Source organism: Podarcis bocagei, assembly GCF_964188305.1.
Source record: "Podarcis bocagei genome assembly, chromosome: 3".
Lineage (NCBI taxonomy): Eukaryota > Metazoa > Chordata > Lepidosauria > Squamata > Lacertidae > Podarcis > Podarcis bocagei.
This window is the reverse complement of record NC_138127.1, coordinates 52,135,481-52,159,708: the sequence shown is the minus strand read 5'-3', so window position 1 is coordinate 52,159,708 and position 24,228 is coordinate 52,135,481. Positions and strand designations below refer to the sequence as shown.

At 40.7% G+C, this 24,228-nt stretch overlaps 1 protein-coding gene and 1 long non-coding RNA gene across 4 annotated transcripts in view; both read left to right on the top strand.

The window, feature by feature from the left end:
• LOC308583372 overlaps window positions 1-24,228 on the top strand; it is a 444,074-nt gene extending 419,846 nt beyond the window's left edge. The window contains exon 2 of the long non-coding RNA XR_014006186.1: window positions 22,270-24,228. This is a non-coding gene — a long non-coding RNA (uncharacterized lncRNA). The remainder of the gene's footprint in view (window positions 1-22,269) is intronic.
• On the top strand, window positions 963-21,593 carry LATS1 (large tumor suppressor kinase 1). 3 transcript variants are annotated; one of them, XM_081187196.1, is made up of 8 exons: window positions 1,013-1,228; window positions 5,823-6,300; window positions 8,942-9,092; window positions 11,450-12,945; window positions 16,238-16,820; window positions 17,499-17,681; window positions 18,634-18,740; window positions 18,869-21,593. In XM_081187196.1, exons 2-8 carry the CDS (start codon window positions 5,950-5,952, stop codon window positions 19,373-19,375), a joined length of 3,378 nt encoding a protein of 1,125 aa, XP_081043322.1. In that variant the 5' UTR covers window positions 1,013-1,228; window positions 5,823-5,949; the 3' UTR covers window positions 19,376-21,593. The 3 variants fall into 3 exon arrangements, with proteins under 3 accessions (XP_081043323.1, XP_081043322.1, XP_081043321.1); XM_081187195.1 differs by having other exon boundaries at window positions 1,013-1,584; XM_081187197.1 differs by lacking the exons at window positions 17,499-17,681; window positions 18,634-18,740; window positions 18,869-21,593 and adding an exon at window positions 15,270-15,327 and having other exon boundaries at window positions 963-1,584; window positions 16,238-16,316.

The window sequence follows — 24,228 nt, the reverse complement described above, 5'->3', positions numbered from 1 at the left end:
ACTGATTTGTAAATCTGGGGACGTCTGGTAACCTTAGTCTATGGGTCCAAGTGAGCTTTTTAAACCAAAAGTGAATAGTTTGTTCCAGCCCTCCTCCAGGTGTATAGGACCAAGAGCTGTTTGGGGTAGGTGGGTAGGAAGCCACTGATGCACTCCAAAGAAGGCTGTCCTGTTACAGAAACCATGTGAAGGCCATAGTTTTACCTCCACAATAAGTCTTCAGTTAGGGTTAGGCTAAACAGCCCTATGCCACTTGTGAGTTGTGGCCTGATCCAAGGTGGGCCACAACAGGAGCACTACCACCATGCAAATGCACGGTAAAAGATTAAGGAATGTGTCCCCTACTTTGGGTGAAGAGTGTGTCCTGGGTCTGAGAACTGTTTCCCTGAAGAATGGGGGGTAGGCTAAGCCGAAGGAATCAGAATGCCTGGTTCTGTCCTCTACTTAGCCCACCCAATGGGCCGATCCGCACCCCCCGACAGCCAGAGCAGGCGAGCGAGAAGCGACCCGTGAGTAGAGACTGCAGCTGTTCCTTGCAGCCACCTACTGCTCGCCGGCAACCGAGCAACGAAACTAGTTGCAAGAAACAGCTGCCGCAGCCATCTCTCGCTCTCTCAGCGGCACGCTCATATCATTGCCCAGGCCCTACTGTTTGGCCCGCTTGCTCGCCCGCCTGAGCAGCCCCTTGCGCTGCGTGCTCCTCCCGGGCAGAAGCAAGCGGAGGCTGCTGCTGCTCGTTGGCACTGCCAGCTCCTCTGCCTCCCTTCGGTGAGAGGGAGCCGGCTCCCCGCAGCAGCTCACAGGCGCTGCGAGACAGGCACGCACCTGCTTTCTCCCCACTGCTCGCCTGGCCCGGCTTCCCTCGCCAGTTGCATCACCCGCACCCCCCCCCCCCGAGAAGGCGGAGGCTTCTGACTCCTCGCATTCCAAAGCGGGGGGAGAGGAGGAGGAGGAGGCCAGAAGCCGGCGAAACACGCAAAGGAAGACGGGAAAAGGTTTTACATCCGGGAACCTTGGGCGACAGGCCCTCCGACAAAATGGCGGCCCGGAACTGAACCCCGGAAAAAGGGGGGGTGGGAGATATTGCAGGGGGGGAGGGGACGAGCAACTGCTGCCATCAGCACCGGGGACCGAAGCTTTGCTGGCCGCTGCAGAGACGCGCCGCTCCCGCCCCTCTGGGAATCGCTCGCCTTGAGGCGCTGCCGTCTCCTCCTCCTCCCTCAGGCAGGTGGGTAGGAAGGCTTGGCTGCAGTTCCGCCTCAGGGAAGGAAACTCGGTGGCTAGTTAATGGGGAAGGCCCTGCGCACCGCACGCCTTGGCCTGGGGTGTTATAACGGGTCCTTCGCTGCCACGGCAAGAACGTCGCTGCCTCCCTTGCGTGGTGAGCGTCTCACCTCCTTCCTCCCCCCGCATTCCTCCGTCTCCGTACAGCTTCTCTCAGGCAGGTTTCTGGCCTTTTTGGTGTCGTGGGCGTTCCTTATTAGACCATCCGTCCCATTCAACCTTAGACACCCGCTTGCAGCCACCTTATTTATTTCCTGCTCTCCATCCGTTCCCCACTTTTTCATGCCGTGCTGACGAGAAGTAAGTGCAACGTCTTTACGAAGTAGCTGTTCTCTTTTATTTCTCTATTTGGAATTTCGTTTTCCTGTCAGATCTCTCTATCTTGCTGACTGGTTTTAAAAAAATGATAATTAAAGAAAGGTAGTAGTTAACATTCTCCCAGGACAGATCAGAATTGTTTAGAAACCTGCCTACTATTTCTCCAACCAGCCAGATCTGTATTATAATTTTTTAAATGTTTCATCTTACTGCTTGGAATAATGATTAGATGAAAAAGAAAGTCTGTTCAAAGTATAACACCAATGTGAATCTGAGATTAATCTGCAAGATCAAATCACTTAACAGAGAACATTATCTAACTGATATGATGCTGATAGGCTTTTCTTTTTCTGGTTTACAGTACTGTATAGTACTTTGCTTAGGTGCACTTTTGAGTTGAACTGATCTATAGTCATAAATAGCCTAATTGTGAAGAAAAACCTGCAGTTGAAGTTTTTTTCTCTTTAAACCACAGCTCCACTTCCAAGTATTTTGGTATTGATTGTCATTATTAAATATTAGGTGCTTAACATTCTGCTGTATGCTATACAAATAATAAAATAGACAAACTTTTGCCTAGATGGCATACTATATTATCTTGTGCCCAGGGTGGAGAGAGGGAATATTGTAAACAAAAAACACAGAACCTCACATATATAAATTTTACTTAAGGGGGGAGGAATGAAAAGATTACTGTGCTTTATTTTCTTTTGTTTTAAAAGTGTGCCTCAATGTGGTGTTTTTGAGACATAATGATTGTAGGTATTAACAGTTATAAAAGTTAGCTGTGTCTTTTGTCCTCATAGTTTATAGCGTGGGTAGGCAAACTAAGGCCCCGGGGGCCGGATGTGGCCCAATCACCTTCTAAATCCGGCCCCCGGATGGTCCGGTAATCAGCATGTTTTTACATGAGTAGAATGTGCCCTTTTATTTAAAATGCATCTCTGGGTTATTTGTGAGGCATAAGAATTTGTTCATATTCCAACACCCCCAAAGATAGTCCGGCCCCCCACGAGGTCTGAGGGACAGTGGACCGGCCCCCTGCTGAAAAGGTTTGCTGACCCCTGGTTTATAGTATTGCATTGGCATTTATGAGCTATTGGACTTTTGCTCCATTGTTATAGGTCTCCTAACAGCTTGATCTTACACATGTTTATTCAAGTTTAATTTATTTAAATTGGGCTTACTCCCAAGTATGTTTGTGATCTAAGGTAGTGGTTCCCAAACTTGTTATCTCCTGGACCACCTGAAAATTGCTGAGTGTCTTGGCAGACCACTTAATGATTTTCTATTTGTTTAGCAATTGTACTGTTCTGTCCTAGATACTGAAGTATTTCTTTAAAATTATATGGAATTCAAATTTTAATACAATAACTTGGCGCTCAGGACTCTTAAGTGGAATCAGCAAATACTGCATCTCCATTCTACCTGCAAGAATGTCCAGTTTGCAGAGCAGCAGCTTCCTTTAATCAACACATTTCCATTAGAGAAGCCTTTTTCATTTGTAACATGGCAGGTCTGAATCCAGCTCTTTGTGAATTAAAGCATGACTAGTGATGGACGCGGGTAGCGCTGTGGGTTAAACCACAGAGCCTAGGACTTGCCGATCAGAAGGTCGGCGGTTCGAATGCCTGTGATGGGGTGAGCTCCCGTTGCTCAGTCCCTGCTCTTGCCAACCTAGCAGTTCGAAAGCACGTCAAAGTGCAAGTAGATAAATAGGTACCACTCCGGCAGGAAGGTAAACGGCATTTCCATGCGCTGCTCTGGTTCACCAGAAGCAGCTTAGTCATGCTGGCCACATGCCCTGGAAACTGTCTGCGGACAAACGCCAGCTCCCTCAGCCAGTAAAGCGAGATGAGCGCCGCTATCCCAGAGAGTTGTCTGCGACTGGACCTAATGGTCAGGGATCCCTTTACCTTTAGTGATATTTAGCAGGAAGAGAAAAATAGTTTTAAACTTTAATATATTGAAAGAAAACAGAAGGGACACAAGCCAATTCCTATCAGCTTTTAAAAAATAAGTTAATACAACTTGTAATATTTTAGTTCACATATAGTGTTGAGCATTTCTAGTTGATTCCTATTGAAATAGGTATTTTCATATTGGCCATCCCAGTAGGATTTCTTTCTTTCTTTATTACAGGTGTGGATCCCACATTCTTTCACTACTGCTTTTGAAAGTACTATGCTTCAAAAGCAAATTGCAGTGTAGCTGATACTTTGGTGGGTTTTTTAAGCCCACACCTCATTTGAAATGTGGAACTAAATGTGCCATTGGTAAAGTGTGGATAAAAACTTTAGAAGCTGTTCTTTTTTTCCATTGAGGACTGTTCAGGCTCATTAAAATCAAAGTTGAATTGTCCACTGACTTAAATGGGAAGAAGTAGATCATTTTGTTGAAAATGCAGACTTTAAGTAGGTAGTCCTTTTTAAAAGGTGAGTGGATAGTCCTGCAGGTCTTTGCCTCTTGTGTACCTACTATCTTTGCAGTATTTTAACTGGATTGATGGCCTATGTTCTTAGCACTACCTTGAACATCCTTCATTGAAAGCAAATATATAGGACAACATCTAGTGATGTCCACCTAATTGTGCAGCAGATTTCTGTGTGTGCAATGGGATTCCCCTTCCTTTGCTCCCTTAGCTCCCCTACATGCCCTCCAAATCTCCAAAGGGCCCTTTAACCCCAGAGGTGACTAGAGGGAAAGAGGATAGGGCAGCTATTGGGAGGTGGGGCCAAGTACATCAAGATGGAGCTAAAGATAGGGGAAGTACTGTACTACAGTTTTGTGAGAGACACTTATTTTAGGGTAAACCTCATTGAACAAAGTGGGACTTCTGAGTAAGATTGTGTTAGTAATCTTGACTATGTCCTACTTCAGAAATATAATTAGTCATTACATAGTGACACTACATTATTCCTATAGAGAAACCAGCAAAATGTTACCTTCAGGAACAGTTATTTTGCCACATGCAGCTCGATCCAATGCATGATTACCTATTGAATCGAATATGACTGGCTCCCGAAGTAGTGTATATTGGATTGCATTCCTGTGCCTTTGACAGTAGCTTAACATGCTGAAAGTAAACAGGTGAAGCTCTTCATAACATGTCTATATCAATTGTGGGGAAAGCAGTTTCCAGCCAGTGTACTTAGAAGTGGCCTTATTCCTAAGTGCATTGGAGTACAGTCTTCATAGAAACCCTGCTTTTCATATCAGGCTACTGCTAAACTCACGGAAGCAGGAAAATAAAGTTGGTAATCCTGCTGCTAGTCTAGAAAGATGCCTTGGGGGACAAGTAGAATTGCCACCTTTTCCTCACTGGATTCTTGTGCCTTCAAACAGCTGCAAGGAGAAGCAAAATTTCAACAGCTGTAACTTACCTAGGAATGGAAAATCCAGTTTGGAGCCTGATCTGGGTATCAAAATGAACTTTCATTAAATTTGCAATAGGAATAAAAGTTTCAAGTATCCATTTCACTGAGGATTGGTGAGGCTCGGAGACCAATAACATTCTTGTCCATTTCAGAGAGTGTGCAGTTGCAAAAGCCTATTGTAGAGCAGAGAAAATGGTAGTTATGTTGTGTTTTATAAATCCAGATGTGCACCAGATGAGTTAGCTTCACTTAAAAATTTCAGAGGGGAAAAATGGACTACTGCTACTGAAAGTAAACCTCCATCAAAGCTTTTCCAAAAGTGCATTTCAAGGACACCCCACCCCCATTTTAAAAGCAGTTTAAAATATTTCTTTCTCCACAAACTAGACATAAGTTTAATTTACCCCAACAGAAATGACTTCTTGCAAAAAGTGGTCTGAATTTTTGCATAATAGTCTTGGACTTGGTTAGTTTGTTTTGAGAGTCTGCAGTCAATGCCAGCAGTATCCCCAGTCTTTGACAGCACACAGAACATTTACATTGGGTGAGTTATACATGGATATCTCTGAAGTTGTGTCTTCTTTATAGAGTCTCTCCATGCCTGCTTCCCTCAATTCAAGCTAGGTTATAAAGAATAAAGCATTTTGCTAAAGCTGTCAGATCAAATCATTTGGAAACAAACATGTAAATAAAACTCTGGCTGCAATCCTATGCACACTTAATTGAGAGTAAAACCAAATGATCCCAGCAGGAGTTATTTTTTACTAAGCATGCATAGGATTTTGCTGTTGGCAGGAAAACAACAATTGGAAAATGTTATAACAATGACATTTATTTATTTAGGGTGGCTGACCTAGGTTTGAATGAATGGTTATCCTCCTGGAATCAAGCTCAACCGTGAATTTTGAAGTTGCCATCCAACTTGTTGAGTATATTGAAGGTGAATCTTCGTTAAAGGTTATACAGTTTCATGAAGAGAAGTGAGAAGCCAGAAGGTTATAGACAAATGAGGCCTAAAACTTTTCCTGCCAGTAATTACACTGGTAGCAGCCGGCAAATGTTGCAAGAAATACGAGAAAGCCTTAGAAATTTGCCTAAGCCCTCTGAAGCTGCAAAAGTTGAGCAAAATGTGGGTAAAATATCAACTGATGATCCCAGACAGGGTCGAAATCCCCCTAAATTTGTGACCTACCATAAAGCATTACAAGAAATTCGAAATTCTCTGCTTCCCTTTGCAAATGAAACAAGTTCTTCAACAAGAGGAGCATCAGAAGTTAATCGGCAGATGTTGCAAGATCTACAAGCTGCTGGATTTGATGAGGTAAAATAACAAATTTAAGTGGTTACTTATATTAATGATAGTGCAAAAGCCATATGAAATCATTGTGAATGTTTTGCTTGTAATTTGTTATTGGGGTCTCAGAAAACAGTGTTGTGGGTAATATTTTGCTGCTTCCTATGCACATTCCTAGTATAAGCTTAATGTTCCTGTCTAGAATTCAGTCCAAAATGCAGAGTGTATAACTTTGGCTTTCTAGTGATTATAATTAGTTCTATTGGTTTTCAAAAGGATTTGTTTTTCTTTATTGATTGTGGTTCAGGTCTTTTCCACAAGCATTTCAGATTGCTAGCAACCTCTTATTTGATTAAAGTTAATACCATAAGTAATGTTAATGAGATGATTATTTTATACACTGTTGCTCTTTTTGTGTTTTCTGTTTCTTGTATCTTATTATTTTTGGGGTTTTGTTAGTGCATAAAATTCAAGTGCTTTAGATGGTGCAACAAATCAGCCCAAGTACCCAACTCTTTCAGTGTAACTTGTATACTTTTAAGATGCATCATGTTTTTGAGGCTGCATTCCTAACATGCTTACCAGAGGAAGTCCCTTTGCCATATTTCTCTCTTCTCTGGAGTCTGTCAATCATCTGCTTTGGATCATTTTCTCTTTATCTCTTTCCTCACAATCTTGTTAGTTATTTTGTTTTATGCTGAACCTGCAGCTTCACTTCTATATTTGTTTCCATTTCTGATAACTCTGCTTGAGTTTTTGCTATTTCTGGCGAGATGTGTTTCCATTCGCTTTCTCTTAACGTTTGCCAAACTGGGCTATTGGTCTTTTCTACTTCTCTACGTACACTATATTTATTTTCTTTTACTTTGCATCATTCTTCTCCTTTAAAGTTAAAGTTGTTTTTAATTCCTCTCTTTATTCAAGCTGTTTCAAAAAATTGTTCAAACATAAATATAACTAATATGTATTTTTTGTTGTCCGCTTCCACTGCCAAGGCACTGGTGTAGTATTAATTATTAATTTATAGCTTTATAGCTTTGCTCTTCTCAGCTTCCTCTGGTCTCTTCCATCCTTTTAACTCTGCTGCTGATTTAGTTCATTTTGGCCATTGTCTTGGTTGTTGTTTGAATTACCTTCCTTGAGTTCTTTATCAGAGACAGTTTTAAGCTGTCACTTCCTTTTCTTAAACCTCTTCTCTATGGACACCATCTTATCTATCTTGTGTTTGTCTTCTCATAGTCTTCACCTCTTGCTTTACTTTCTCTCACACCCAGTGCTTTTTTGTTGCCACTGTTGAAAGGAATATGTAATGAACTAGGGAGTAGGAGTTTCAAGGGAAAGTGGCAAGATATCCCCTTGCAGCTATTTCTGCTGCCTGCAACATACAGCACTGAATTGAGAAACGTACTGCATGATGTAAGGGAGAGTTTCCCCTGTTTTCTTTCCCACTCCCTTGCAGCTGGGAGGCATCCCTTTGTCTGGGTGGCAGGAATGGATTTGGTGGATGAATATATCCTCAGTTGGGTTGCTGCTCCTGTTTATTCCAAAAAGTGGAGCTATTGAAATCAGGCACAACTACCCTCTAAAGGAGAGCACCTTCCCTCAGTCTACTGACTTGAGTCAGGAGAGAGCTCAGACCTTTACCTTTATCTTTACCTTTCCCCTTCTCCCTCTTTTTTGTCTGCCTTGTGTTTTCTGTAAGACCACTCACTCTCTTATGTATTCTAGAGAGAGAGAAAGAAGCAGCTCAGTGTGCTTTTGATCCCACCCTGCCATCAGTATAATCCCCACACTCACTCTTTCCTCCTAATCCCGCATCACACTTTCTCCCACACTGCTAATCCCCAACCTTAAAATACATTGTACCAGGAAGAATAAATGTTAAATTCTAATAGAGCTCAGGGAAAGTTTGCCTCAAGTTTAATAGCTAATTGTACAACACTATGCACTAAGAAGCCTAAGGCTACAATCCTGTACCTGCTTATTGAAAGTAAGCCAAACTGAATTTAATGGAACTTACTTCTGAATAGGATAGTATTGCATTTTCAACTTCACAGTTATCAGTATTGGAGTTAGATAAAATGTCGTTTAAAAGTCTTAAGGAGTGACAAAAAAAGAATCACCAAGCTACAGAGACAGATAGAAATATAGTAAGGCACTTCCGTGCAGAAGAAAAAGGACAGACTGCGAAGGATGCATCAGCCTTTGCAAGAGAGTTGATAATAACTTAAACTGTAAATTCAACCATATACTGTACAGAAGTGGACTCACTGTGTCCATTGGGGCTTACTCCCAGAAAAGGATTGCAGTCTTAGAATTCTTACAATATATAAAATCTATTCAATTTTTATTTAGTCTTTGAGGGTTAAATTATACTCTCCATGGAAAAGTATATAAGAAGCCCTGCCATCTGGAAGGTGTAATTTGGAAGGAGATACCAGCAGGAGACGGTTGATACATCCTTTCCCAACTGCCCACATGATTTGCATAATTAGCAAATACTTTGCATAGTATGCAAATTAGGCCACATTTGGGGAACTGAAATCTAGATCTTATCTAGACATCTTCATGGTGCATTAAAGGTTTGAATGTGTTCCTTCCACCCTTTTTTGTTGTGAGTTATTGAAGGTTTTATTTTAAAACCTTTCTCCTCCCACTCTCCAAATAGGATATGGTTGTACAAGCTCTGAGACAAACCAACAGCCGCAGTATAGAAGCAGCAATTGAATTCATAAGTAAAATGAGCTACCAAGATTCTCGGCGAGAACAAATGGCAGCGGCAGCAGCTAGACCTGTTAACGCTGGCACAAAACCACCAGGTAGGTGTAAAGATAAAAAAGGTAAAGTACCGCTGGATGGTTAAGTCCAGTGAAAGGCGACTATGGCGTGCGGCGCTCATCTCGCTTCAGGCCAAGGGAGCTGGCGTTTGTCCACAGACAGCTTTCTGGGTCATGTGGCCAGAATGACTAAACCACTTCTAATATATGGCCTTGGAAACAAGATGTGAAACTGGCCACTTCCGCCGTGGTTGGAAATCTTATGGTAGAGGACAGAGAAATAAGCTTTGGAAGTTCAACATCCAAACAATAAAGACAAGACTTTTTAAAAAGTAGCATTTCCATTTATATATGCTACAAAATTTTATGTTCAGTGTTACACAATGTTACAACAAACTACTGCAGCTCAATTACCGTATTTTTCGCTCTATAACACGCACCAGACCATAACACGCACATAGTTTTTAGAGGAGGAAAATCTGTAGGCATGCCACCCGTAGGCGTTCCCTCCATAACACGCACAGACATTTCCCCTTACTTTTTAGGAGGAAAAAAGTGAGTGTTATGGTGCAAAAAATACGGTACTTTTGTGTATTCAGTTCATTTTGACATCGGGTTGGACGGAGATGGTGTTATTTAACTTTTGAAGTGGGTATTTAATTAAAGGCCTGTTGAAACGGGGGGGGGGGTGTCTTTTTGCTATTGCTTTCATTCTAACTCAGTGCACCAGGAAGCCCCTGCACAAAGAAGGGAAGTAAGTTAAGAATGCTTCCTCATCTCATCTGGCTAGCTCCAGCCCCATTTCTCTCCCACCTTTGGGTTGGCATCTGGAAAACTGGGTATAGCCGGAGAGAGGCAATACGTAGAGATCTGGACCAAGTTTTACAGCAATGGGTTACTTAACATATTATATTCAAATGTGCATAACTAAGCCTTTTTTTTAAAAAAATGAAAAACTGCCTCAGGAAAGGAGTGTAAGAGGGAGGGATGCTTAGTCTATTCTCCACCTGCCATGTCTGTGCTGAAAATCAAATGCCTCCTTCCCCCAGAGACTTTCTTGTGGAGTTCCACAATTTTCTTTGTCCTATCATACTCAGAAATTAACCACAAAAGAGAGAAAAGCCTCTTGAGCATAGGAACAATTTGGTGCAAATAAATACTGTATTTTTCGCCCCATAAGACGCACCGGCCCATAAGACGCACCTAGATTTTGGGGGGGGGAAATAAAGGAAAAAAATTTTATTTCCCCCCCAGGTGCGCTGCGCTACACCAGGAGCTTGGGGCGTGCTGAGCTCAGCGGGCCCCAAGCTTCTAGGTGCGCGCAAGCAGTCCGCTGCCGCCCTAAGCCTCGTGCACCCAGTGGGCCCTCCTGCCAGGTGCGCGAGGCTTGCAGACACTCGCCCGAAGCAGGGGGAGCCCTCCCGAGGGCTCCCCGTGCTTCGGGCGACAGGCTGCCGCCCCAAGCCTCGCGCACCCGGTGGGACCTCCTGCCGGGTGCGCGAGGCTTGCAGGCACTCACCTGAAGCAGGGGGAGCCCTCCCGAGGGCTCCCCGTGCTTCGGGCGACAGGCTGCCGCCCCAAGCCTCGCGCACCCGGTGGGACCTCCTGCCGGGTGCGCGAGGCTTGCAGACACTCGCCCGAAGCAGGGGGAGCCCTCCCGAGGGCTCCCCGTGCTTCGGGCGACAGGCTGCCGCCCCAAGCCTCGCGCACCCGGTGGGACCTCCTGCCGGGTGCGCGAGGCTTGCAGGCATTCGCCCCATAAGACGCACCCCGATTTCCCCTTCATTTTTGGAGGGGAAAAAGTGCGTCTTATGGGGCGAAAAATACGGTATCTGGATAGAAAAAATAGTGTCCTCCTGTTGCTGCTTTCCTTTTGGGGGAAAAATCTGTTTGGGCTCAGTTACATGCAGTTGTTTGTAATATGTAGTTACACAAAATATTCAGAAGAAACACCTGTGATATTTCGGGTCCTCCCCACCCCAGTCAGGTCTCTTAATTCCTCAAATAAGAAATAAAACAAAGTAGGCAATACCCCCTAAAAAAATGGACAATGGCTCCCAACAAAACAACCAAGAGAGGGAAAATAAACTTAACTTTTAAAAATAAAAAATGGTTGGGGAAAGCATGCTTGAGGGTATAAACTCTTTAGGATCTTCCAGTCTTTTTCTGTGCATAAATTTGAATTAGTTCATGCCCCTTATTCCTAGAAGTAAGTTCTTTTTAATTAATGTTTTTAAACTCAAATGAATCATTCATATTGTTTATTCAAAGATATATTTGAAGTTTGCTTCTGTTTCCATGAAACATTACATTTATTAATGCTATGAAATTCCTGTTTTGAAATAACAGTGCACTGTGTAATAAAAAGCATACTGTTGTTTTGTTTTTAAAACAAATAGGGGGAGTGCAGCAGTCAGTCAACCGCAGGCAGAGCTGGAAAGGTTCTAAAGAATCCTTGGTGCCTCAGAGACATGGTCCTGCATTGGTAGATGGCCTGGCATTTCATTCCGAGAATCCCATTTCTCAGCCTGATGGAGGAAGACCCTTGTCTGGCTCTGGAATAACAGGATTTGCTCAGGCTCATCCTGGTAATGGACAAAGAGCAAATCCGCCACCTCCACCTCAAGTAAGGAGTGTAACCCCTCCTCCTCCACCTCCCAGGGGAACAACTCCACCTCCCAGAGGAACAACTCCACCTCCTCCTTCCTGGGAAACAAATTCTCAGACAAAACGGTATTCTGGTAGCATGGAATATATGATCTCTCGCATTTCTCCAGTGCCACCAGGGGCATGGCAAGATGGCTATCCTCCGCAACCTATAAATCCATCATCGATGAATCCTTCCACACAGGGACAAAGAGGTATTAGCTCTGTTCCTGTTGGCAGGCAACCAATAATCATGCAAAGTTCAGTTAACAATAAATTTAGTTTTTCATCTGGAAGGGCTGGAATACAAAATGGCAATTGTCAGACTGATTATATTGTTCATCAAAATATTGTGCCTAGTAACTCAGCAAATCGTCAACCACCACCGCCTTACCCCATGTCTCCGGCAAGCCAGCAAAGCCCCACACCTTTGCAAATGCAAGCAGGAGGCTCTGCAGCCCCATCATATCCTAATGGGAACATTCCTCAGTCTATGATGGTTCCAAACAGAAACAGCCACAATATGGAGCTGTACAATATAAATGTTCCTGGAATCCCAACATCCTGGCCCCAATCGTCCTCTGGGCATGAAATTCCAACTTGGCAACCTAATATTCCAGTAAGGTCAAATTCCTTCAATAACCCTCTTGGAAGCAGACAAAGTCATGCTACCAATTCACAGACTTCTGCCACCACAGTAACTGCTGTTACTCCAGCTCCTATACAGCAGCCAGTAAAAAGTATGCGTGTACTGAAACCAGAGCTGCAAACTGCCTTAGCTCCTACTCACCCTTCTTGGATGTCACAACCAATGCAGGCTGTCCAACCCATCTCCTTTTCTGAGGGACCATGTACAAATATGGCAGTCCTGTCACCTGCGCCAGAGGCTCCAACATATCAAGGTCCACCACCACCTTATCCGAAGCATTTATTACACCCAAATCCACCTGTCACTCCTTACGATTCTGTTGCAAAGCCTGGCAAAGAGGATCAGCCCAGTTTCCCTAAAGACGAAGAAAGTGAAAAGAATGAGAACAGCGAGGGAATGGATAGAGAAAAGAAGCAAATAACAACTTCACCAGTCCCTGTTAGGAAAAACAAGAGAGATGAAGAAAGAAGGGAGTCCCGCATTCAGAGCTATTCTCCTCAGGCTTTTAAGTTCTTTATGGAGCAGCATGTCGAAAACATACTGAAATCTCACCAGCAGCGACTCCATCGTAAGAAACAACTGGAAAATGAAATGATGCGGGTAAAGCCTTTTAATTTTTTAATTCCTATTTCTGTGTTGCTTCTGTGTGGAATGTTTTTCAAGCCTTATTTTCAAGCCTTATATCATTGTGTCAAATCTCTGAGGTGCGCTAGGCTGACCTTCAGTGATTTACTCTTGGCCAAACACTCTGAATCTGAGATCTTTTATACCCAAATGCCAGGAGCAGCTGGTGTAATGGGTTAGAACTGTGGAGCCATCTTCCTGGCAGCGCCATTGCTGCAGCATACCAGGGCAGTGTTTAGGTGGAGCATCAGCGAGGTTGGGGCTCCATGAATGCACCAGTGGGAGTACCAGATCGACTTTTTGACACTCCACTCCAATGATGGCCAGGTAAGCTGCAGCAGTGTTGGTGTCTGAAGGACATGTCTATGGCTCTAGCGTACCACACCGGCCGTTACTGTTAGATGCAATACTATCATTTGCCACAGCCCCCCAAAATTCATACTTAGATAATTTGTTGAATCTGAGTTGTTTCCCTTATATGTATTATATCATGCAACAGTATGAAGGTAGATGTGTTGGGTATTTGTGTCTAGGAAGAAAAGTTATAAAAAATTGTTTCTGAAGTAATGTTGCATGAGCAAAATATACTTAAGCTCCTGCAAGGAGCTGTTTCAGGTTTTTGGTCATTTCTATAGCAGGCGTTTGTGACATATGCTACTAACTTACCTCTTCCATGTGCACAGTTGATGATAGTCTAGCTCTGTAGGAATGTAGCATTTGTTATAGTTCTACATTTACTCTCTTTTGAAAACTATAAATAAATAATTAAATATTATACCTAGCAGATAAATGGCTTTGATCCTGAGTTGCTGTTTGACTACCAGAAATGACTCTGAGCCTAAGATCTAAGCCTGTATCTGTACAATCTCAAATTCAGTTCCATAATATATTTGCAGAATTTATACTTTCACCTTCAATTAAAGTACCAGGGCAGCATTTCCAGGATACTGTTTTGTCCTATGGATTCTTGTTGTTCACTCTGTTTCTCTCTTTAATGTAGTAGTGGTAGAATTCCGCCTCAGACCACAGGTGTTGTTACATATCTCTTAAACTTAAAGATCCTAATGCAGGCTTCTTCAACCTCGGCCCTCCAGATATTTTTTTGGCCTACAACTCCCATGATCCCTAGCTAGCAGGACCAGTTGTCCGGGATGATGGGAATTGTAGTCTCAAAACATCTGGAGGGCTGAGGTTGAGGAAGCCTGTCCTAATGGAAGGAATCTCATTTGCAGGGGGGAAACCCTGAAAAACCAAAAGCTCCTCTAACAATCAGCAATAATGCTGCTCTAATCAGGGTATCAGGCTGGAATCACAGGAGAGCTTGAAGCTCTCTAGCCATTGTCTATACCTTTGTAGGAAAGGCCTACCTTACTTTTTGAAAACAGGGTTCTTGGTCAAAAAAAGAACCTATCTCCTTATGTCTGCTGAAGCCAAGTTGGTGCATTCAAGAAACTATAAAAGGAATGCATGCAATCAGGAAGCACTGGAAAATGGGTAGAAACAAGTGAACTAAAAATGCAGTATGCCGACTTTCAACTTTATTGCTCAGAAGAGAAACAAATTGTTGATGCCATGAGAGTTGGGAATGGGGAAGTCGGAAACTTATTTATATGTGGCCAACCAAGGATATACACAAGTGTAGTCAGAAGCAGCTTCCCTAGGAATGTGCCAAAGAGATTAAGTATTATTTCCCCCAAACTCTAGCAACACTGATTCTGCTAGGACCATTACTTCTAAATCTGAGCTTTGCAGCTATTTTTTGTGGCAGACATGAGCCTAGAAGTAAGTGACTCAGTAGACTGAGAGATTTAATAAATCCTGTGATGAATACAGGCTAACAAGATATAAGGGTTTTCCTTAATCTTGCTAATTTTATGTTAAGCTATTTGATGTAATGTAAAAGGCCTCTTTGAAAGAAAACAACAACTGTATACCCTCCAAAATTATGTGACGTAGGAAGGAACTGTTTTAATCAGTTGTGAGTTCTTTTGATTTGTTACAGACAGATATATTTTGACAAAGCAGTGGAATTGCCTTTATTACCTGTGTTAAAAATAAGCATTGGAATTTCAGCTGCATGTTATTAATTTCTAGTTTACACTTTCCCTGGAATCAAGGGTGAACCACCTTTCTCTGCTTCTGTGACATTCTTTAGAAGTGCAGTTTTGTTTTCAAAAAATATCCCTGTTAAATTGTATCTTTATGTAATAGTAAGCTAACTGATGTGTAAATCAAATTCCAGTTCTTGCTTTATCTACATGTTCATTCTTAGTCTCTTTCCTTTTCACTTTCACTAACAGCTGATTTAACTATTAAGGTGTTGGAAGCTTTCCTGACATCTCTACCCTTCGTTACTGGGTAGGCAAGTAATATTTTGGAGACAAGTGTTGCATTTACAGAATAGCATGGACTCTTTCTTAGGGACCCTGCATGCTTATTTGCATTTGAATTAAGCATGTATTCTTTCACTGTACTTAAATGTATTTATATCAGATTACTAATCTTCCTTCCTTTTCCTGTTTTATAAAATTATTTATGGTCTGCAGTAGCACAGGGATAATGATACAATTATACTTTTGTATTTTACTTAATTCTGTATACTTAAAAGTGGCTGGTTTATTTAGTACTTTCATTACTTATTTTGCCAGACACTTATTTGTATAACTTTCCACCCTCCTTTTCTTCTAAAGATTGTGTTCAACACAATTATAAATTGAGTCCTTTAACAGTGAAGGGTAGAAAGTCACATGGGAAGAAATAGTGCAGTTTCTTTAGTAAGATTTGAATCCTGACGGGAGAATACTACTTTGCTTGTCATGTAAACAGAAGAAATGTGAATGAGATCTAGCTTTAGCTGACTATTAAGAACATTTCTATGAAGGAAAGTAGTCAAAGCCATCCTGTCCCCCAAACTCTTAGCAGTAACAGAATGTTGTGTTCAGCTTGCCTATTTTCATCAGTCAAGACCCTCATCAAACCAATTGTCCTTAAATCCTGAGCCTCATTGTGCATGGCTCTTAGTGTATGGCTTTGTTATAATCACGCCTTTTAACCATTCCTGAAAACTACATTTTGTGTCATATTTGTTCTGAAGTGTTTTCATTGACTCCTAACATATTGCAATACAGAAATTAAAACAATAAAAATGGAGGCATTATTTCCTATTTAAGGACTGGTGCTTTGTTTGTCCTAAACCTGAGTTTGTAGACATTTTCCATGAGCAATTCTTCGTTTTTTTTACTTGTCAAATTTCATATTTGTTGCATAGGTTGGGTTATCCCAAGAAGCCCAGGATCAAATGAGGAAAATGTTATGCCAAAAGGAATCTAACTACATCCGTCTGAAACGGGCAAAAATGGATAAATCAATGTTTGTTAAGATTAAGACCCTTGGAATTGGGGCATTTGGAGAGGTGTGCTTAGCAAGAAAGGTGGATACAAATGCCTTATATGCAACAAAAACTCTACGTAAAAAGGATGTGTTACTTCGGAATCAGGTTGCTCATGTTAAAGCTGAACGGGATATCCTTGCAGAAGCTGATAATGAGTGGGTAGTTCGTTTGTACTATTCATTCCAAGATAAAGACAATTTATACTTCGTTATGGACTATATTCCAGGAGGAGATATGATGAGTCTGTTAATTCGAATGGGGGTCTTCCCAGAAAATATGGCCCGGTTCTACATAGCAGAACTGATCTGCGCAGTTGAAAGTGTCCATAAGATGGGATTCATTCATAGGGACATAAAACCAGATAATATTCTGATTGATCGTGATGGCCACATCAAATTGACTGACTTTGGGCTTTGTACTGGCTTTCGGTGGACACATGATTCCAAATACTACCAGAGTGGTAAGAGAAATGTTTGCAATAATAGCATTTTATTACTGCATATTAGCATATATAGTAGCAGCGTTTATCTGTATTTACTAGCAGGTTTTCCACATTGCTGCCTGATTGAGCACCATAACATTTTGTGAAGTCATTATCAAAGCAGAGGTAGTCTCAATCACCCATTATATAATATTAGATGTCTTTTGTAATCTTGTCCCACTTCAAAAAATATTAATGACTATTGTGAAATGACATCATTTAAAATACAGTGGTGCCTCGCAAGACGGAAAACCCACTAGACGAAAGGGTTTTCCGTTTTTGAGCTGCTTCGCAAGATGATTTTCCCTATGGGCTTGCTTTGCAAGACGAAAACGTCTTGCAAGTGTTCCGCTTTTTTCCGCTTTCCCCCCCTTTTTCTAAGCCGCTAATAGCCTTTTAGCCGCTAATCCGCTAAGCCTTTAATAGCCGCTAAACCGCTAATAGCCGCTAAACCGCTAATAGCGCTAATCCGCTAAACCGCTAATAGGGTTGCTTCGCAAGACGAAAAAACCGCTAGACGAAGAGACTCGCGGAACGGATTAATTTCGTCTTGCGAGGCACCACTGTACATATACAGCAAAGATGAGCAAGATTTTGCTTCCCAGTCACCCCCTTCACAATTGCTTCTTTTGGTTTGTAAAATGTTTTCTATTGCAGGTGACCACCCACGTCAGGACAGCATGGATTTCAGTAATGAATGGGGAGATCCAGCAAGCTGTAGATGTGGAGACAGGTTGAAGCCACTCGAACGTAGAGCAGCACGTCAGCACCAGCGCTGTCTGGCACACTCATTAGTTGGGACACCAAATTATATTGCACCAGAAGTATTGCTGCGGACAGGTAAATGTTTCCTGTTGTTCCTTGGCAAAGTAATTTGGTGCTAGTTTCTGAAAATGATTACCCAAAAACGCAAACTGGTATAATAAGGAAGCACCGCTATAATACAGGACTGTATACAGTGATACAAATGACAATTTATGCTGCTATATTTTGTAACACAACATAGTGTATCAATGTGAAGAACTCTTCATCCTAATAGGGGAAGATCACAGTTATCCAACATTGTATAGATTCCTCTGCTTGTGGTAAAGTACACCTAGATAGAAAAAGCACCTATTTTTAAGGTAGCTTCTCATTTCAGCTACAAACGCAAACATGAACAATGAAGGTTTTCCCCTGTTTGGTGAGCCTACCATTTTTTCAAAATGTTTTTATCATACAGGTAACATTGTAATACGACTGTACTGTGACACTTTATGATCTTAAATTTTGTATTATTGTGCTACGTGTGATAGAGCTCCTGACTTTTAACAGTCCTGCTGCATAATAATTAGATTAGACTTCTGTTTGTATTCCACAAAACAAATTATGTTCAATAACATTTCAGCAATAATTTATATAAGCATTGAATATAGCAACATTTCTGAAATTGAATCAAGCCAAACTGCATACACATTAAAGTGCCATCAATTTGATTTAATTAATTTTTATAATGAAATATTTTTAGATTGTGTGATTATTTGACTGATTATTTGATTGTTGTTAGCCGCCCTGAGCCTGGCTTCGGCTGGGGAGGGCGGGATATAAATAAAATTTTTTATTATTATTATTACATGCAAAAGCATCACTAACCATCAGCCCATTTTTAAGACCTGAAAATAAAGTTACATGCAGTAGAAAATTGAAAAACATGATGGGAAAAAAAGAAATGAAAAAAATAGCTGGTGTATTCTCAAATTAAATCTAGAATTTTTATTGAAATATTGAATTACTGAGTTTTCTTTTGTTTCAGGATATACACAGCTGTGTGACTGGTGGAGTGTTGGGGTGATTCTCTTTGAAATGCTTGTTGGACAACCTCCCTTCCTGGCACAAACACCATTGGAAACACAGATGAAGGTATCTGAGGAAAATCTACTTTCGAATGTGTTTCAGAAGTGTTTCTTCACTTGTTGGTGAGGTTAGGTGTTTTATTACTGAAACAGTCTTCTAATTTTGTTGCACTTGTTTGTGTTTTTAATCTAAAGGTTATCAATTGGAAAACATCACTGCACATTCCACTGCAAGCAAAACTAACGCCAGAGGCATCTGACCTTATTATTAAGCTCTGCCGTGGGCCAGAAGACCGCTTAGGCAAGAATGGTGCAGATGAAATAAAAGCACATCCGTTTTTTAAATCTATTGATTTTTCAAGTGATCTGCGGCAGCAACCTGCTTCCTACATCCCTAAAATTACGCATCCCACAGACACATCAAATTTTGATCCAATTGACCCAGATAAGTTATGGAGTGAGGATAAGGAAGGGAATGTAAATGACACACTTAATGGGTGGTATAAAAATGGCAAACATCCTGAACATGCTTTTTATGAATTTACATTTCGAAGGTTTTTTGATGACAATGGTTACCCTTACAGCTATCCCAAGCCTATTGAATATGAATACAGTAGTTGCCATAGATTGGAGTCAGAATCAGATGAAGATGAGGAGAGGACCAGAAGAGAGGCCCAAAATCATGATCTAGTTTATATTTAGTGGAGGACTTAAACCATTCTTTGGGATTTCCAAGATGTATGCTACAAAAGAACCTGAAAAACAATTGGAAAGCTGGTTTTCTGCGCACTTGGGGTGGAGAAAAAGGAGGCATGATCATTGTTGATCTAGTGGTTTTTCCTGTCTTTCTTTTCTCCCTATCAATACAGAAGTCCTTTTTCAAGTATTCATTTTTTCCAGCATTGTTAAAGAGGAATATAGAAAACAGTAATGTTAGGAAAAATAAATTGTAAAATAAATAGTTACACCTTTGTAAAGTATTCAGATTAGGAAACTGTAATTTCTTTAGGAAATTAGAGACTTGTCTATTTGTATATAGACCACATACATTTATTTTCCTCCCATAATTTTTCATTTTTTAAAATTGCCTTAGCTTGACCAAATATCATTAATACAATGTACTTACTAAACTGATAGTTGTTTTTCCTGACTATTTATCAAATTCTCACTCTAGATGAGACTGCAGAGAGTAAACTAGTAGGGATTTTCTGGCACTCTGTGGGGGTTGTGGGTTTGGAACAAAGAAGCATAGGATTAAAATCCAAAACCCATTTAGAAGTAAACTGTTGAGAATGTAGTGGGACTGACTTCTGAGTAAACATGCATAGGAATGTTTGTGTTTCTTCTGACAATAAATGATGATGTCCACATATTAGTAATTATTTTAATTTTGCTTGATTGTTTTGTGAAGCATTACTGGCTTTGTGGTGCCATAACATAAAATTGAGGCGGGGGGAGCGTGTGTGTAGAGTGATACTGGCCTATCACAAAATGTCTTTGCTGGTTGATCTCATCCTGCATTGGAAAAGACGGAAAACACTTGAGTTCCTGTGATACATACTTACTATGAATTCTTATCCTATCCCTGTAAGAAACGCCATAACCAGGTTCCCTGCAGTTCCATTATTACTGTCCTTGTGCTGTATCATTTCAAACCAAAGGGCTTGTTTTGAAACAGGTGGTTCAGTTCCTTACTCCCAGATTCATTAACTAATTTGAACTGAACTAGTAATCCTGCTTACTGGGGATTAGGTATAATTTTATTTCTCCAGTAGACTGCTTCTGGGATACCTTTGAAGTTGCAGCGTCTTGTTTCATCATTCCAAGAATAACAGGCTAAATCCTGATTTCCATGGTACATGTTGGCTTGAAGATATTTCTTGTTGGCTTGAAGATATTTCTTGCTGCTGTTGCAGGTAACTCTTGTACCCACAAAATCTGTTTGTACCTCAGTGATTGTAGAAGGTAAATAGTTCTTCATCCCAGAGCCAGCTACTTTAAACTAAAGGAAAAACGGCAGATCATACAATTTTGCTTGCTTGATTTTTTTTAGAAAGCAGTTCCCCCCTGCACAGATTATTCTAAACGTCCTGCTCTCTAACACAGAGATGCACAAATAGTTACCCTCTCAAACCCATATGCTAGCCTTTTCACCCTTGAAGAATTAGCAGATTCAACATCCTGTAGTAGTCATACAACTACTTAAGAATATGTATATATCACTCTGGTTGTGAAAAATAATGTGATGTGCTCTGAAGAATCTCCTTCCCTGATTAGTGCTTATTCTTTTGGAATGAGTTAATTTATTATTTATTATGATTCCTTGCTTTTCCTCTGATAATGACATAAATGGCTCATAAGAATCTTCTAGATAATCTTGTGCCTATATAGTTTAACATGGTCAGGGCTGCTTATTTTCAGCATTAGAACCAGATCTTGTGCCCTTTAGACCATTCTCTGGCCTGCTTACCTCTTGAGCAATAGGCATGTTTAATATTTTTCTATTAAAAACAGTAATATTCATTGAGTATAGGCTACTGCAAAATGCATATAGATATCTGTCTTCAAGAAAACCAATTGCTCCAGCACCTTTATCATTTAACATTCTGATTTAAAATTTACCTTGTGTGGGTCCTACATATGATGGGTATAAAAAAACCAATTCATGCACCCTCCCTTAGCTGGTATAAAGCTTTTAGTCTTAACTAGAGAATCTTGTGAAAGTTCTGTGTGTGGCCAGATAGTCTTGTCTTGCTCCCCTACACTACAAAACAAAAATTCTGTGTTTGGACCTGAAGTGTGAATCAGACCTTGGAATGTCTAACTTTAGCATTATATAGGATGCAGTGTACAGTTATTCTAACTTTTGAGATGTGTTTTTTGTAAAAATAAAAAGTCCTGTTTTAAAGAGGATTTTGAAGGTTGTCCCTTGTTTATTATTGATAGGAGTTCCAGTTAAACTGGCAAGTTGTTGTTTTTTTGTCCTGCAATAAAATATAATATATTCCTGGCTAAAGCCAGATAAATTTAAACTGCTATCTACAGCTACTTAGAAGTACACATGTGAACTTGCTTTCTCAGTTTCAAAACAGAATGTTCATCATCTAAACTCATAGAGAAAACAGAGAGATCTTATGTATCCCGAGTTCTCAAGTCCAGAAGCTGGCCTGTTTTGGAAGAGGTTACCCTGTCCTAGGAGCAGCAGGTCCATAGCTTAGGGGTTCTGGATTCAACTGAAGTTTCAGGTAGCCTTAGTGGCTATGGGTGCCTTTTTCCAGCTATGCACCATTTTGAAAATAAATGATTTGGTCACTGTATTCCAGACCCTGGAAACTTCCCAATTGGATCATTGCAATGCACTCTCCATTGGTCTGCCCTTAAAGATTACTTAGAAAGCTCAATTGATCAGGATTACTGGCTGGGATTCCATTTTCAATCATATAATCCCTTTTCTTAAACAGCTGCATTGGTTGTCTGTTCATTTCTGGGCCCAGTTTAAGGTGTTTATGTTAGTGTTTAAAGTAAATGGTGCTTCCGTCACAGTGTTCCTTTGCACCAGAAGTGGTTTAGTTCTGATGGCCACATGACCCGGAAAGCTGTCTGGACAAATGCCAGCTCCCTTGGCCTGAAGCGAGATGAGTGCCACACCCCATAGTCACCTTTCACTGGACTTAACCATCCAGGGGTCCTTTACTGTTTACCTTTAAAGCCCTAAACTACTTAGGCCTCATATACCTGAAGGACCATCTCCTTCCCTGCAGACCCTCAGGTGTTAAGATCGGCAGAGGAGGCCTCTCTTTATAGTTTTGTTGCCCCCAAGAACTTTGGGCGAGGCTTAGAGAGGGCATTCTTGGTGACAGCCCCTAAACTGGAACTCCCACCCCACAGAGGTGTGTCTGGGACCCTCACTACAAAATTTTCGGAGAATGCTGAAGATACACCTCTTTATCCAGGCCTTTGACACTTGAGATGTATATTTGTGGAACCTACCCTACTTTTGTGATTAAAAAGTTTACAACAAACTACAAAGTTGTATTCTAAATTGTTGTGACCCACCCTGAGACCTTAGGTTGAAGGGCAAGTGATAAATAAAAATTAACCATAATAATAATCCAAATGTTAAGAACATATCAAAAGTTTTAGGTGCACAAGTAAGGCCTGTTAAGTTTTCTAAATTTTGCCCATTACTGTTTTCAGCTAAGGAGTGATGATGTAACATTCACAAATGTAGACCCCAAATTAATTATTTTAATTAAGCTTGTTAATATTTATATGCAGAGAAATTATGAATGTGATGTGTGACTCTGCATTTTGGAACATTTTAAAAATAATATTCTGCCTCATTTGTTCCCTACTGTCCATCCAAAACATTCCAACAAATGCTACTTTTTCTTGGGGAAGGAGTGCTAAAATAGGATAACTGGTGTTTGTGAGAGTCCTCATATAAACAATGTCATGCTTTCCCACTCTTTGTGACCTATAGTCTTGGTGGACCTATTCTTTATCAGTAGTCAGACTGGATTTATTGTAGCATCAGTTTTTATTAGCAATGTACTTCAGTTTGTGTGTCTTTATTGCCAAGTTGTGCCCTTGGAAAAACAGAAGATACGCTCATAAGCAATTGTGATGTTATAGTTGCCTTGTGTCCATGTGTAGATTTTCTCATACTTTTTTCAAAGTAGTCTCTGGTGTGAATTTCAAATATTTTATAGACTGCACAATTTACATTTTTCTTCGTAGAAGAAATTCTATTTTTTTAGTTTTGTAGTATTTTCAACAAAAAAGTTTGTGACGGGACCGAACAAAAGAGAGAAAACATAAACTTGTTCCACACTTGGTTTCTAAATAAACTTTTCAGTTAAAACGTTAAAAATGTCATTGCTTTGCTTTTCCACATACACATATGACCTGTATTTATATAAAATGTTCTATAATCATGTAATTGTATTGTAAATACGGTTGTACTATTTGCTTACATTCTTTCCTTGGGCAGGCCCTCTTACTGATTCTTTTCTACCTAATTCGTAACCAACCTTACAGAATGTTTGACTAAAACTTCTCTCTCTTTTTTGGAGACTTTAAAAATAAATCTGTTGTTGCAGTATGCAAAGCTGTGATGGAGAACCAGTTTTTTGGGGATTTTGTTGATATTGTACATCTGCTAGAGAATGCTGTGTGAGTGGGTTCATAGATGCTGCTGCTGTTACCCAAAGTACCTGTTAATTTTTGGCTGCAGATCTCTGGTATTTTAAACAAGACATTAGTATTTGCTGTAATGCAGCCAAAGGAAAGCAATGGTGTATTTGGGTAAACATCTGATAGTAAAACTTTAAAATGCCTTAATATACCCTCCAGTGAAAGGCACTATTCAAGTTTACTTTTATATTGCATTTTGTATATATTCCTTTTGTATTGTAAACACTGCTGGTAAACATTACACTTTTATTAAGAAAATTCTGTAGTGTGAGAGAAGTGCCTTGACGGACAGTGTAACAATCATCTTTACATATTTCTGCATGTAATACTTGGTAATCCATTAAATTCCTTGAGTGTCA